We start from the raw sequence: 16,897 nt of genomic DNA on the forward strand, positions 1-16,897 counted from the left end.
CCTCTCTTCAATCCACGTACTAAGAAAAAGGTTGACAGGAAACACCCCAACATGTTAACAGTGGTTCTCTCTGGGTGGTAGGATTATTAGTGACAATTTTTTAAAACATATTTTTCAATTTTCCAAATTTTCTACAATCAACGCGACTGCTTTTATTATTCTTAAAAACCCTCCAAAATTCTTTACAAAATAAAATCTAAAGAGCTGTACCATCCAATTTACACAACAATCTTCATCTATTTCTCTTTGTCCTCCTAGGATTAAACCTGCTTTTCATCAAGTACTACCCCTTAAGGGAAACAAAAACCCAGACGATTTCTTTTCCAACTATTGTTTTCGTTTTAATTGCAACAGTATTATTTCCAACTAATTTCTATTGCAAAGATCCACACTTTTAGTTATATTATGGCTAAATTGGCCTTTGTGGACTGGCCTGGGAACGTACTCACTATGCATAATGCCGTTTCTATGGGAAAATGCACTCTGAGTTCCAAATAGTTAACTTAAAAATGAACTTGTGTGTAAGCTGGGTCCTATCTTTGCAAAAAAGAAAATTGCTACTGACTGCCCTGCTAATGAGAGACAAAAACAGTTGTAGGCAACACAACAATCACAGCAAAAAGCATTTTCCTAGCAAAGTCAAGTCTTAGCTGAAGAAAGATCAAGGAAAATCAGTCTAGGCACGAGTTTATCACATTGTGGTTTTATCTGAGTTAGTGAAAACTCAAAGAAAATGGGCTGGCTGAGAAATTAGACTAGACTTATTTCACTTAGCATAATACCCAGCAAATCAGAAAAAGACAGATACCATACGATATCACTTACATGTGGGATCTCAAAAATAAAACAAATGAATGTATATAACAAAACAGAAACAGACTCACAGACACAGAGAACATACTAGTGGCTACCAGTAGGGAGAGGGAAGGGGAAGGGGCAAGATAGGGGTAGGGAGTTAAGAGGTACAAACTACTATGTATAAAGTAAATAAGCAACAAGGCTATATTGTACAGCACGGGGACTATAGCCAACCCTTTATAATAACTATAAATGGAGTACAAACGTTAAAAACCGTGAATCACTATGTTGTACAACGGAAACTTATATAATATCGTACATCAACTATACCTCAATAAAAAAAGAAATTAGACTAGAGATTTCCTTTACAGTTGGTTGCTCCTTGAGTAAGAAACCCAGATTCATACCTGACTTCTCCTCCTTCCTCAACTGGAAACCTTCCCCTCCCCCAGCCTTCACTCTAGTCAGTCTAGTAGCTTCTGTTCATGCAATCTTTAGAAATGTCATTCATACCTATGCACTTTCCTCTACTCCCACTGTCTCTGCTAAAGGTTGGGCTTCCCTCAGACTGTTACGATAGCCTCCCAATAGGTTTTTTCTTACTCAAGCCTTTTTATTCTTCAGTCCATCTTCCTTAACAACCTATCTCATCTTTAATCTCATCGTGGCATCCATTTTTCTGCTCTAACACAATTTCTGGTGGCTCCCTATGGTCCACAGATGTGGTTTTCAAACTGGACTCTCCAAAATTCCCCTCAAGAGCAGCTAAGTGGGAAAAGAGGTGGGAGAGGGAGATGGATGTAGGGATTCTAGGACCCTGCACCCACCCATATGTGTTTCCATCAGAGAAATACTTCTTTTTTCTTTATTTATGCATGCTTCCAGCAAGGTTTAATTTGAACCAAGGGATCAGTATAGTTGTTTGAAAACACAGGACGTAGTAAAGATTCCTTTGCATGGCATACGTAGTAAAGATTCCTTTGCATGGCATAGAAGGTCCTCCATGATTTGGTCCCGCCTCCCTTTCTAGTCCTCATCTGTTCTCTTCTCACCCTAGAGCCCTGCTTCCCCCAACTCCCCATACGTACACACATTGGCCAAAGCTCACATACTATTCATGCCAATTAGTTCATCATTCCCATAGTAAGAAATGCTCTTTTATATCTGCCTGAAATGCTGCTCCCTTAACTGCCTAGTAAACTTCTACTTGCCTTAAAATTTCTATTTCAAATGGCATCTCCTTTTTAAAGTCTTCTCCATTGCTCCCAGATGGATATGGTGAATAACCACCTCGATTTTCTGGGGACTGTCCTGGGTTTTACTACTGAAGGTCCTATGTCCCTCAATGCCAAGCAAACTGGGATGGTGGTCACCGTGCAGATAGAGTTAGTCCTTCCCTCCTTTGAGCTACTACAGCCCTTTGTTTATATGTCTGTTTTCACACTGTAGGGTGAATACTTGTTACTTGTTCACTGGTCTGTCTTCCTAGACTGTAAAGGTAGGAATTGTATCACAATCATCTCTGGATTTTATGGCAACTGGCTCAAAATAGGTGCTCAATAAATGTTTTTGTTGCTAAATGAAATGAGAGCCAAAATGTATAAATAAATCGAATTGAGCTGGGAATATGACAGACTTTACAAAGTATTAAAGCTGAGAACCTAAAGTGAACTAGTAAACATAGAAGAAGATATACAGAGAATGACAAAAACACCCTTTCTGAGTTGAACAGGCTTGGAATGTGGGAACTGCTGACTACCCAGCTCCTCAGTGTGGGAGAAGGAAGAAAGCTACATGAGCAATGTAGGTAAGGGGATGACATCAAAGAGAGGGAAAGCTGGAGAAAGAGGTCCACAACATGGTGAACTGCTGTGGGCAAACCCACAGAGGAAGCGGAGACAATACGTCCTCTCTGGAACTTGAAACATAGCAACTTAGTCTTCTCTGACTGATCGTGAACAGATCAGGAGCTCTTGATTTTTCTTCAGCTACATCATTAAACGAGGTCTGTTTAATTCTTAAGGTGAGGCAACATAGGCCCTGTGACCTTATTTATAATGTTAGACAGACAACCTTTGGCCAGAAAATGGTGTCTTTCTTCTTTGTGATACACACATTACCTAGAAGTTTCTGGTGTTCCGGAATTTTTAATAACTCTGTATCACTTGGCAATAACACACAAACTTTGCAGTTTTCTGCGGCCCCTGATGTGCGACTAAATTTACCTTAGTACTCAGAGAAAACGACTTTACCCAGTTGGAGGAATAATTCAATTTACCTTATTGTCAATTTCCTCGGTTAAAAAAGATCAGAGTGGTCATCTTCGAAGTTACCACATTTCTCCAAAGAAGTCCCAAAACAATCCATATGTACCCAATAAATTTTCATTAAGGCGGTTTTGCAACTGGACTAACCATTTAATTAAAAAACTTCAGTTTATTTTAACAGTTTATAAAGTTTAGGTTAAGACATTAGAAGACAAACCAGGAGACTTAAACGGAAATGTGTTAGTAACCCTGAGAGGTCCCAGCACTGTTATAAAGACTCCCTTTACAAAGAGGAGAGGGTGTGGTGTGAACATTTCTTTCTAAGTTGAATATTTGGGACTCAAAACACATTTTCCCATGGAAATCGTGTTATACATGGTGAACAGGCTCTCAGCCTGGCCCGTAAAAATCTATTTAACAAACAATGTTGGGGCTTCCCTGGTGGCGCAGTGGTTAAGCATCCGCCTGCCAATGCAGGGTACACGGGTTTGAGCCCTGGTCTGGGAAGATCCCACATGCCGCAGATAAGGCCGTGCACCACGGCTACTGAGTCTGTGCTCTAGAGCCCGCAAGCCACAACTACTGAGCCCACATGCCACAACTACTGAAGCCCACGCGCCTAGAGCCCGTGCTCCGCAACAAGAGAAGCCACGACAGTGAGAAGGCCGCGCACCACAACGAAGAGTAGCCCCCGCTCACTGCAACTAGAGAAAGCCTGCGTGCAGCCAAAAATAAAAATAAATAAAATAAATAAATTAAAAAACAAACAATGTAACTATAAGACAAAGGGCTATTCATCTATATCTTAATACCTGTATAAATACGGTTTTCATGGGAAATATTATTAGCTAGCATTTATTGAATGATTACTATTAGCTCACTTGATTCATACAACGACCCCCTGAGTTATACTTGATTATGATCCCCAATTGACAAATGAAGAAACTGAGGGAGGTAGGGTTAATATAATAATTTGCCCAACATCACACAACTAGCAATGAGGGAGTCAATATCTGAATCCAAGGACTGTGAGCCCAGAGTCCACACTCCTGACCACTGCACGGCATCACCTCACAGTGCTCCCAGCCTCTGAGGTAGGAATTCTCGTAAGCAGAGGCAGACAAGGTCTCTTCAAGAGATGAGGCACACTGAGCGTGCACAACTCTACCTCTACCTCTACCAGAGGAAATGGACCCCCTGGATGTCAACTGTTTTCCCACTTACTTCGAAATGGGGAACAAAAGGCAGGTGCCCAGTTAGGCTTCATATTGTATTCACCAGTGTCTGTATATACGTTGGGAGTTCATAAGCAGTGTGTCCTCTGGTTGTTGCCTGTAACCTACTGCTGTCCTGGTTCCTTTCTTATTTGGGAATTTTCAACTACCTTTGAGTGTTTTACGGGAGAGATTTGGCAATGAGTGACTTGACACCTTAAGACTTAGTTTACTCATGACCTGGGATTTCAGAGGTTAAAGGCCAGAGTGTATTACTGCCTCTGATGTGTTTATGGATTTCATGAAAAGCCCTGACATTTCTTTCTAAGAAGAGAGTAAATGGGGCCAAATCTACAAAAAAGGAAATTGCTATATTATAGCTACGATTGTAGTCCCTATTTTGACTTATTCAACCCAACGGTTCAGTGTGATAACTGAATAAGCACTGTGGTCTAACTTAGTTCCCTACTTGTCTTGCATAGTAGCTCTCAACTGTCACCAAATTCTTCACAGGGGTAGGGGGCTCCGCTGCTGTTGCTGAGCCTATTACAGATCTATTCCCTTATAGCTTGATGGTAAAGGTAATTAGGTACCTCTGACTGATTAGGTCTTGGCTTAGCTTTAGACTGCTCCTTTCAAGCATAAGAAACTGGCCACTGTGCTTCCCTGGTGGTGCAGTGGTTAAGAATCTGTCTGCCAATGCAGGGGACATGGGTTCGAGCCCTGGCCCGGGAAGATCCCACATGCCGTGGAGCAACTAAGCCCGTGTGCCACAATTACTGAGCCTGTGCTCTAGAGCCTGCGAGCCACAACTACTGAGCCCACGTGCCACAACTACTGAGCCTGTGCTCTAGAGCCCACGAGACACAACTACTGAAGCCCGTGAGCCACAACTACTGAGCCCACGTGCTACAACTACTGAAGCTCATGCGCCTAGAGCCCATGTTCTGCAACAAGAGAAGCCACAACAATGAGAAGCCCGCGCACCGCAACGAAGAGCAGCCCCTGCTGGCTGCAACTAGAGAAAGCCCGCGCACAGCAAAGCAGACCCAACACGGCCAAAAAATAAATAAATTTATTTTTAAAAAAACAAAAAAAAACTGGCCACTGCCAGAAAATAAAGACCAGATGAGTCTGATAATGTACATGCTCATTCTAATCTCTCGGGATTAATAGTGCTTGTCAGGAAACGTGGAACAGGCTACGTGTGCTCAGGAAGCCACCCTGGGCAGCCCAAGCAACACCCAAGGTTGAGAACCACAGCGGGTTTGGAAGTGGGGGAGGGGTGGGCAGAGAGATGGAAAAGCAGGAAAGCAAAATGGAGCAGGAGGTAGAGGGGAAAAAAAGCTGTAAGAAGCAGAGGGAGCAGGAGAATACAGGACAAGGACTGGGGCCAAAGTACCATGGGGAGAGAAGGTGGTCAGTGGAGTGAAGAGGAAGAGAAATGAAGATAAAGGCTCAACAAATCAGGAAGGTCAAGGGGACCCGATCCTAGGATCCATTCTGCTACTGCCCCATTTCTCTGGTCCTTCTCACATAAAACTTCTCAAAACATCATCTATATCTGGTATGTTGACCTCCTCACCTCCCATTTTCTCTTCAACCCACACCTAGTTTCTAGTTCCAAGATACCGTTTACCGTAATATGTTTGTTCCTATCCCACTTCAGAATATTGGAGCAGGAAGGGGCTAAGTCCCTGATTCTCTGAAGCTTTTCCAAATTACCATATTAGGATCAAAATCCAGCTGGACTGTGATATGATCTGTGAAACATACATTACTGCTCACATCCATTGGTTTCAACTTCTGTTTTATATGCAGTTCATCAGCTGAACAGCTCTGTACACCATAACATGCTATTCTTCCCGATATACCACAGAGTGTGGATCATGGGTCCCCGTGACAGCTTTATCACTCTTTTGCTCTTCCCTGGCTTCTCCCCAAGATTCCTGTCAGAGTGGGCTTGCCCAGTCCCACATGCAGCGTGCTTTGCATCATGATCAAGTGTCTTTCTTGGTAGGGAAAGGGGGATTTTTCCACTCTATGGAATACAGACTTAGTCACGAGATGATGACAGAGATGTATCCGAGCAGCTTTCCGAAGGTCACAACTCTGGAAGCACTCCTACAGACGACGCGTACTCAAACCCTGGCCCTTCTGGCACTCAGGGAAGGCTGTAGCCTATCTACAGCCTAAGAATACAGAATCAGAGTAAGAGACCCAGGAGTTTCCCCTTTTATTTAATTAAATTTCATGTGGAAGCTCGATACAGAAAACGAGTTAAAGAGGAACTATTCTGGTGGACTCAAGAGACACATGACCTCCCCCCTGGGCCCCAAGGATCTCCATGGAATTCTAGGAGCCCATGGAATTCGTAGAGTCCATCGGTAACCAATAATCTTGTCGAATTCCACTTGTTTGAAATGATAAGGAAATGGAGGCCCAGCAAGAAGTAATCTATACAAGGTCAGGGGGCTCCTGACTGGCAGACCTGGGAATAGAATTCACTCTTTGACTCACATGATGCGTACCGTTGGCTGAGGCACTAGATAGTTCCTTGTCTGGTCCCGTCACATTCACTGGCCACACAGAGATGAAAAGTGCTGATGGATTTTGCCATCTAAGTAGTGGGGCAATGCTTTAAAAAAGAAGGAAGGGGACTTCCCTGGTGGCGCAGTGGTTAAGAATCCGCCTGTCAATGCAGAGGACACGGGTTCAAGTCCTGGTCCAGGAAGATCCCGCATGCCATGGAGCAACTAAGCCCGTGTGCCACAACTACTGAGCCTGTGCTCAAGAGCCCGCGAGCCACAACTACTGAGCCCGTGTGCTGCAACTACTGAAGCCCACAGGTCTAGAGTCCGTGCTCTGCAACAAGAGAAGCCACCGCTTCTCTTCTCTGTGAGAAGCCCACACACTGCAATGAAGAGTAGCCTGTGGAACATGTCATTTTAAATATATTGTAAAGACTCAGTTTTAATAAAAAGTTTAATATGAAAAAAAAAGAGTAGCCCCCGCTTGCTGCAACTAGAGAAAGCTTGCACTCAGCAATGAAGACCCGACGCAGCAAAAAAATAAATAATGAAAGAAATCTATAAAAAAAGAGAAAACAAAAAAGAAGGAAGGAGGAAGGAGGAAAGCAAAGAAAAGAAAAGAAAAAGAAAGGAAGGAAGGAAGAAAGAGGGAGGAAGAGAGGTTGAGAGGGACGAAGGAAGGAAGGGAGGAAGGGAGGTGGGGAAGGAGGGAGAGAGGAAGAAAGTTACAGCAAAAAGGTCCGCCTGTTTTTGGTGATACTGTTAGAATGTTGGCTCTTGCAGCTACAGAGCTAAGACTGCCTTAATCAAGTTAACTTTCTCTGCCGAGAGGCTTATACAAGACACCTCAGAGTATCCTTTTATCAGAATGCAAAGGGTCTTCTAAAGTGATGTTGCAACCAGGTTGGAAAAGGTATATTTCAAAATGATGACAAAGGTCAGAAATTATCTTAATTATCGAGCTAACCCTAATTTTCTTGGTGAAGTCATTTTTCAGTGGCAAAAACACAGATTTAAAAAGCCATAGGATAAACGTGTGAGTGGGCATTTGAGTGGGCATTTGAGGGGCCAAATGTCCATCATCACACTCTGTGATCTGTCCATTTAGAATGAACTTTGATTTCAACGGACTTAACTACTTAGTTATAGGTCTGGTACCTATTAGGGCAACGGGCATATGCACCCTTGGCTTATTCCCAAGCCGTGCTTTAAGGACACTGAGGAGTGATAAGATAATAAACAGTAGGATAAGGGAATATCAGTCATGGCCAACAGCAGGTCCCTGGTCACCACATTTGTCATCTTTCTTTGCCTCCTCTTTGCCTGGTCAGAGTCTCAGATTTTCGTTTGCTGTGGAATCAATTTCTCCTTTGGCTGTCTTCTGGGTCATAACTCACCAGTTTGAACTGTCTGCTTCTGAAGTACAATCTAAATGAGACTTGCAGCTTTCCTATGGCTAGGTCCCATTTTCCTACGCTAAATTCCTGACAACCAATGATTCTTAAGAGCTGTCTATCTTTTGACAGGCAATATTTTTTTCTGATTAAAAAGAAACCCTGTTACTGTTCTATAATTATTTTAGTTGCAGTTATCCCAGCTCACCCCTCCTTTCAGGCATAGGTTTGCCCTCAAAGTAGAAGTGTCAACAAACCATCAATAAACCTTGCTGCTCCATAGTGGCTTACGGAAAAAGAAGGGAATGCTCCCAGCTCTTCCTGAAATACATTCAAAACAATATTGACTGAGTGCTAGCGAAGTATGCTTGCTTCTCTGGCGCTCAGGAAGTTTATGTCTGACTTTAATTCCAAATGAGCACCCGCCATCAAACCCAGACATTCCGATCCACAGCACAGGTTCCAGCACTTTGGCCCTTAGCTGCTGCTTTTTAGTTGCTAGAGATTCTCTTCTTCTGCTTAACTCTCTTCTCTAGACATACAAGCTAACCAGAATTTCCCAGGTTCTATAATAAAAAAGAAGAAACTAACGTGTGTAGTGCTTCAAGTGTGGGGATAGGGGGAGTAGGGAGCCTCTTAACGTAGACAACAGGTCTGAATTTACACTTCTGCCCTCCCTTCTCTCCGGCCATACAGTTTAGGCACTCCTAATCATGAGTAGCCAGACTGAAGGCTTTCTTATCACCAATATATGTTATGTACACAACAGCTAGCACATTGTCATGATGGACTCCGTTTGCAGGAGAAGCGAAATTGAAAAAGAAAATGGGCATATTATAGAGGTATATACCGAACTAATGTCATTTTATTTTTGACAGCGTTGCTGGAATGGTAAATCAAAGAATGCCAGGGTGTGTCAGGATTTCAACAAAGTGACCCATGTACTTTTTTTAGATGGAAAGGAGAAATGTAGGCAGAATGATAGCATGCTCTTTTCTGGTTGAGCAAGCATGCTCAGAGAGGGCTGATGAAGAACTGTTTTTCAATATAGACAGGGTTCTACAAAGGGCTTGCCACAGAGCTTTGTATCTGCTCTAGGCCTTTGTGTGGGAACTTGACGTCATTTGTTCTTGAAGCTCCACAGATGATTCCAACGTGTAACCAAGGAGGAGAACCGCTAGTACAGGATAGGCGGTTCACATACTATCCTAAATACTATTTTAAGCCTTCAGATAATCTTCCTGATACCGATAACTGTCTTCCAAAGATCCCGTGTTTGATACGGTTTCACAGATGCTTAAAGCAAGGGTAGAAAGAGAACACTTAAAGTTCATCTCAACTAGGATAAAGGTCTGGAAAATTACACAGAAAAAGGGCTTCATCCACAGGGTCCAGGAGGGACCTCAAGTGGATGTCACTGAGACGTTTCACAAACACCAGAATCCCTCAAAAGCCATTGACAAGAACAGCCCCATTATGTGGAATGCGAAGTTAAAAAGAGGCACTCTCTCAGTGCTGAGGAATAAAAACAACAACAAACCAAAGATTTGTTTTATGGAAATGATTGTGCCTCCTTATTTAGAATCAGGTCATTATAATCACAGGTTTATAAAAAGATAACTTCAAATTAACACAAAAGTTGGGGAGATGAGCAGTGTACCAACGTTTGATTTGCATATCCACAGGGAAAGTTCGATTTTAACTCCAGTCACTTTGGCAAACAAAAAGAACAAGGCACTTTATTATTGGAGGCTTCACTAAAAATGTCCGTGGGTCACAGAACGAGGCATCCAAGGCCAATTACGTTGAGCGCAAAGACTTCAGGTAGTGAGGAACTTGTCTCTTCTCTGTCTCTGGAAGGGTATCAACCTCATAACATCGGCACAGTTAATAACTCTCTGACCTTTAAAAGGCATTTTATGAGCAAATTAGGTCAATTAGTACAGAGCAATTTACATTAAAAAAAATCCCAACCGCTTTATAACTGGGGGGGGGGGGGAGTCGCTAATTCCTTGCATCAGTGGTATGTTAACAGGCAATATTTCAAGAGGGTTTGCTCAGTTCCAATGGACGCAACAAAGACACAAAAAAAGCCACAGTGAAATGCAAACAGCCTTCGAATGTACAGCCCCAGATTTTACCTTTAACCTCTGCTGCTCAGTGTTACCTGTTCATGGTCATTTATACTAAACTGTGGAGGACTCTCCACTGCTCGAAGGGATGTGAGCATAGTCAGTGTGGAAGGGAAGTTCTTGGGGGAAGTGGGGAATCCGATCTCCCTTCATGAATGGGTAAAAAGTATTCGAAGGATCCTTTCTCACTTTTCTATTGATATATAAATCCCCTCCCCCATTCTCCTTACAATGAGCTACACACTGTGCTAGGTGTTTACATGCATTATTTCATTTAATTTTCACACTAACTCTGCAGGAGAGATATTGTCCCCATTTTACACACAGGAAACAGGCTTATAAAGGTTTTGAATGACTTGCTGAAGGTCACAGAGATGGCAGGTTGTGGAGCCGAGACCCACCCAGTTTTGCCTGACTCTGTGGGCCAAATGCTTTTCATATCAACATGCTAGCCTTCACTCTACCACTCTGTCTCCCTTCCACTTCCTTCCTTTTTTTCCTCCTCAAAGCCCAAAGAGGTGGATGAGTGGTGGTCTTGGAAGGATTTTAAAGAAAGAAGGGCTAAGCCAGTTCTCTTTTATACCTCTCCCAAAGTTCTGCGATTTTCAATTTCCCCACACATGGCCTGGTCACCAGGATCCAAGAAAACACAGGCTTCCAACAGGGTCATGGTATATCTCTTTCTGTCCAATCTCTCCAGGGTTTCAGTGACTACATTTTTCAAATTCCAAATCAGGGCATATAGCCGGGAACACTGGCTTTTATTTAAGAGAACGTGAGGACAACATATCTAAAATCAAAACTTAAAAGGTTCTTGTGGCGCCTGGCAGACAGATAGAGGGCCGGCACCATACGGACTTGGTGACTGAGTCATTGGAGGTGGATCACACATGGAGAGGAAATCTTTGTCAGTGGAATTCAACCGGGTGGTCTTTCTGACGAATCTTTGTGTTACAGCCTTAATGTAGGCTTCCTGAACCTGGTGGCTTGTTAATCTACAAGTACTTATTTAGATACAAGGCTGTGGATCCTAAGAGACAAGCTGTTAATTATTAGCTCTAATCCTAGGCTAGAAGATGCCCATAAAGATTAAAACTTGTTTCCTTTTTTCTAACGATCAACAGCCTAGCTGAAGAGCGATCAACTGTAATTGGGGAACGAAGAAGGTAATAAATGCATTACTGAGACCACTTGCTTTACAGAGCCATTGATTTAATCCTTAAATTTTGCAGGTTGTAAATTACTCATTAGAAGGCAGAAAGCAAAATAGCCATAATCCGTTTAGTGCCTCCAAACTCCAAAGACTTAGAGGAGGAAATCCATGGAAACAAGAGACCTGATGTGTTCCTTCACTGCTACTTCTTAATGGGCAAAGGTGGTTAAACAATAAGGACAAGCCCATGTAATTACCCTGATGCGCTGGTCCATAGGTCAGGGGTGGGCTTGATTCAATTCACGGAGGGCTGACCCACAAATGGTGGGAAAATGCCCCTTCTTTTTCCACTCAGCCGCATCGTACCTCCAGATTGTTTCATGAGACCAGAGCAATAGCCCATAGCATTCATTAGGGCATTCACTCCTATCTGTTATTTTCTAATCAGTGCCGGGACTAGGACAAGAGGCCAAGTACCAGAGAGAAATTAGAAGGGGGCGAAGAGGAGGCTGTCCCTGTCTCCATACATGGGGAATGCAGCTCCCAGTTACAAAATGTTCAAGTGCAAAATAACTAGATAATTAGTCTGTAGGTTTCTTTACATGTACAGAAAGCCACATATATTTCGCTTGAATATGGACCTTATAAGCTTAACGTGTAAACACTTAACCATTTACTAATGGTTTTTGTATATACTAAGGGTAAAATTCAATTTTGGACGCTTAGTGGTAATGAAGCAAACAGTATGCAGGATGCCTTCGGCACTGGCGCTCTGCACGGGTTTTGAGATCAGAATTTGAATCAGTGCATATTTCCTTTTCTCAATAGTGTGATGCCCTTTATATATTGGGTATATAACATAGCTTCTGGCTCACCTTTAGGCTTTATTCAACAAAACAGCTACTGGCTCCCTTCTGTACTGAGCAACCTCTGATTCTGCAGTAGCAAACTGAGTTACCCAACACAAACGATTTCCATTCATTTTCTACTTGACAGTCTAATAAAGTTTGTGATGTCACCAGGCTGTGTCTATCTTGTGTTCCATTCACTACCCACCACGCTGCTGTTGCTCAATAAATCATTACTGATAATGAAACAAAATCTAATTTAAAACATTATAGCTGGTCTGGAAATGTGTTTATTTACTTTGTTAAAGTAATTATAAAGTAAGTGTTTCCTAGATAGATCATTTAACCATGGCGTGTGATAAAAATACTGTTTTCTTCCCACATCTTGCTTTAAAAAAAAAAGCTACATTTTTTTTAACAGCAGAAAGCTATACTAAAGAATTTTAAAGACCCCTGGCATTAGAAATAGCGATATCGAAGCATTTGAAATAACTGTTGAGACATCTTAAGAGAAACAGGAAATAACTCCTAGTAATTTTGAAAATTATAACTTGAAGCTTCTAGGTCCCTTGTCCCATGAAAGACCCCATTCTGGCCACTTTTAGTGGAGACAAGAAATGACATTTGGCTTTTTCCCTTTCCTGGGGATGAAGTACTTGAGTTTTCTTTCGACTTACCCTGAGTGGATTTTCATTAAGGTAAGGGGGTTCACCTTCTACCATTTCAATCGCCATAATCCCCAGAGACCAGATATCAACTTTGGGACCATACGCTTTTCGAGTCACCACCTCAGGTGCCATCCAATAGGGAGTTCCCACCATAGTACTTCGTTTACTCTGCTCAGGGGTGATCTGGGCACAGAACCCAAAATCAGCTGCAGAGAAGAAAAGTCAGTTAAAATCAGCTCAAATTATTTTTCTTTTACAAGAGGTCACTTTCAGATATGGCCATACTTTCCTTTAGTTAGACTCTGAGCTCCTACAACTGCCTGGCTCATATCCTTCTGTTACCTGACCTCTCAGCTGGTCCAGATTTCAAGCGGGTCTGAAAAAATAACCGACTGATGTGATGTCATTTTTACTAGACCTCAATCTGGTTCCCTCCCCACACTGTTCCCTCTAACTTACGGAATCTTTTCGTTTTCTAATTAGGTATTTGTCATCCAGCAGATGGAAGCCATTAGAAATTCTGAACTATCGAATCCCCTAAATCTGGTCACGATCTACAGGAACACAACATTAGAAAAATTCTTTACCTCAAACTGGGCTCTAAATGCCTTCAAACCCGTCACTTTTAATAGCCCTTTTCTTCTCAAGATAGACAGTAAAAGAGTAGAAATCCCCTGACACTCTCTCAAATGCCGTCTGAACCATAATACCTACTCAATTTAACAGAGCCATCCATCCCAAGGAGAATATTGTCACTCTTTATGTCTCTGTGGATCACTTGGTTTGAGTGCAAGAAATCCAAAGCTTGGAGGCACTATTGAATCAGGAAAAAAAAGTTCTAATTATATCACAAAAATTTGCTTAGATGTGCTTCATTTCTAGATAAATTTTGAGCAAGGGCATAATTTTATGTTGTTGGGTGAAATAAATTACTAAAGGTTTTCAATGCCATTTTGAAATCATGTTACCATTTACATCAGTGATGCAACTTAGCGTTATACATGTGAAAGCTCCCGACTCAGACTTGGACATGAAGAGTGATGGTGTGATAAGTAGCACTAAATCATTAATACAGCCACATGAACCAATGACTATAATCATACTTTGACTTACTTATCTGGAGGATGTGGATTCAGCTCGGTCGTTTACAGATACAGTAAGCATCTGCATCTGTGGTGTGATTTCATGTAGTAGGTCTGGAGTGGAACCCTGGAATCTGCATTTAAAACAAGTGCCCCAAGCTCTTTCTGATGGACCAACCGCCAGGTTTGGGAACCACTTCTAGGCTCTGAAGTAACTATATAGGTACTCGTTTGGAAATGGCTTTGCATTGTAATACTAGAAGACGGAAACCACAGGCTAAAGGTTGAAGAATCCCCTGAATATTTTAAGTTTGATTAATCGCATGAATAGGAAATATATGTGTTTGTTGGATATGTGTGCATACTGGGAAGGAGGAAATTTAAGTGAACAATTTAAAATAAAAAAACAACAAAAGACCCGCTGGAAGTATTTGGTTTTGTTTTACTATCATTGATTTTCAAGTTTCAGTGGGTCAGAGTTCCTCCCTGTGTCTATAGAAAACCTCAACGAATGGGGTAGAGGGTAACACCCAAGATGAGACTCCAATGAGGAGTGTTTTTTTTTTAATATTGAAAAAATGAATATAATAAAATATCCTTGGTTTAGCTTGAAACTAGGGATATGCCACTGTGATTGGAAAAGAGGCAGACGCTCAGACTCACTGGAGGGCTCCACAGGAGGTGAAGATTGTACTGTGAAAGCAACTACTTTCTGGACTGAGGGAGGACCTTGTTTAAACTGCCTTCTAGAAAAGGATTGGATTATAATGTGGTCTATGTTATACATGGATTACATTGCACGTGCAAGGCAAAATAACTGTCATGTAAAAATTCCCCCCAGTCAGAAAGAAGTTCCATGCCAACGTTACTGTTTTCCATATTCACCGAGACTCCAGCATGCAGGCTTAGATATGGTACCTCGTGAATGGCATAATAGAACTCAAAAAGATCCACAGCAAAGCAACTAAAATAAACAAAGGGGCTGGGGAGGGAGGGTTAGGATTTAAATTGGAGTTAAGCTCTTCAATTGTTTTTTAGTACAAAAGATGTACTATTGCTACTTTGATGTTACAAACATTCTGAATAATCAAGGATAAAAAACTGTCAATCTTGGTGTTCTCATCAACCAGAGAAATGTTCTATTTTCTTACCTCTCTGCAGACGGCTGCTATCTGTCCTTCATCCATACAGGTCTCTGTGACCACATCAGTCAAAGAGCCACCAGCCAAGTATTCCATGACTACCCATAGTTCATCACCCACTAAGTAGCTACAACGAGAGAAGAAAAAGACGTTGACTCAGGCCTAAGGAAGTGGAGACCCTTCTATATTTCCATTAAGAAGGGAACGTGCAGTTAGTCTCTGCTTTCGGGCACATTACATAACAAGAGGAAAATATCAATAACGCGTATGAGACACTTCCTTAACATTAGAAGAGAATATGCATGGAAATCAAAGGATCATCAGATAAAAGTGCACCATGGAAGGAAGGAAAAGAGCAAGGAGGCCTCTGGTGACTGACTACTGTCAATCCTTCCATTGTAAAAAGCTAGTTTCAATGAACAGGATCAGTGAATAGCCCTTTTGGATAACTCAAGCCACAGTGTTGATTTCTTGGACTGAACTGACCCATGGCATACAGTTTTACAGGATAATTTATTCAGATCTCAGCATTATTTTTGATTCTGCTCAATTAATTACAGAAATCTTTTCAGGTAGTGGCTGAATCAAAGAAAATCAAAGAGACTCATGTTGGCAATGGATTTACTGGGCTGAGGTCTCTGTTCTGATAGAAGTCAGTTATGACATGCCCATTATCTTTAAGTAGTTATTGAGGGACACAGCCCAAGTGATCAAATATGGAGAGGCAGGTCACCAGAGCAACGTGGGCAAATTCAAACCCCTGGGATCATCTGAAGGCACTTTAGCAGTACGATCAGGTCTCTCTCTTCCCCTGCTCAGCAAGAGAGAGAAATTACAGTGAATGGAATGACCCCGACAATTCTACCCTGCCCCCAGCTTAACGTCAGTATGAAGCAAGCCTTTCTGTTCAGTGGTGCTCAAACTGCAGTGCCCGTAAGATTCACCTGGGAAGTTTGTTCAAAAGGAAATTTCTCATTAAAATTCTCGTTTCATAAAAATGAAATATCTCATTAGTGATGGAGAACAGCCTAGAAATCTGCATTTTTTAGAAATGCAGTTTTTACAAAATTACAAAAGTAGAGTGAAGTCACTCTGCTGCAGATGGTCCCTAAATGACACTTTAAGAAACCCTGATTTCGACTATAAAACCTGACCCTCCTTCGTTTTGCCCCCCTTTTGCCTCCTTCTGTACCACTCACTGGTCTACTTGGCACAAAACACAGAAAGCAAGATCTTAAACTCACTGAGGTTGTAGACCTGGTCTTGTTTCCTTTGTATCCCCTCAGAGTACACAGCACAGTGGCGCTAAACAAACACTTATTGAAACTGAATGAGACAGATGTTAAACCACAACTGAAGAGTTAGTGCTGTCTTTAAATGCCTATTAATAACCCACTGCTAATGCCGCTGATGAAAGAGACATTAATTACCCGGTCTAGGAAAAAGGTTTGAGATTAAAGTCTCAATTCCCTAGACCTCACTGTCAATTCATCACAAAACACCCATGAAAGCAGGGCCATTGTAGTCTGCCTCCTTTACTTAGATAGCCAGAGACTGCACTGACTCCAAACAAACACTTGATGAAACGTTTCAAACACCACAGCTCTCTCCTATATGCAATAGCCTACTTCCTGGCAATAGGGGGTCACAATCCTCAAAAGGAAATTA

General features: G+C 42.0%; 1 protein-coding gene across 1 annotated transcript in view; it reads right to left on the bottom strand.

Annotated features, from left to right (window-relative positions):
- Window positions 1-16,897, bottom strand: part of PAK3 (p21 (RAC1) activated kinase 3) — a 116,569-nt gene that overhangs the window by 6,294 nt on the left and 93,378 nt on the right. Inside the window, exons 16-18 of the mRNA XM_060002440.1 lie at window positions 15,239-15,356; window positions 13,720-13,819; window positions 13,015-13,211 (exon numbers count right to left, since the gene is read on the bottom strand). Coding sequence (XP_059858423.1) covers window positions 13,015-13,211; window positions 13,720-13,819; window positions 15,239-15,356 — 415 coding nt within the window. The remainder of the gene's footprint in view (window positions 1-13,014; window positions 13,212-13,719; window positions 13,820-15,238; window positions 15,357-16,897) is intronic.

The sequence above is a fragment of the Delphinus delphis genome, chromosome X, assembly GCF_949987515.2.
Source record: "Delphinus delphis chromosome X, mDelDel1.2, whole genome shotgun sequence".
NCBI lineage: Eukaryota > Metazoa > Chordata > Mammalia > Artiodactyla > Delphinidae > Delphinus > Delphinus delphis.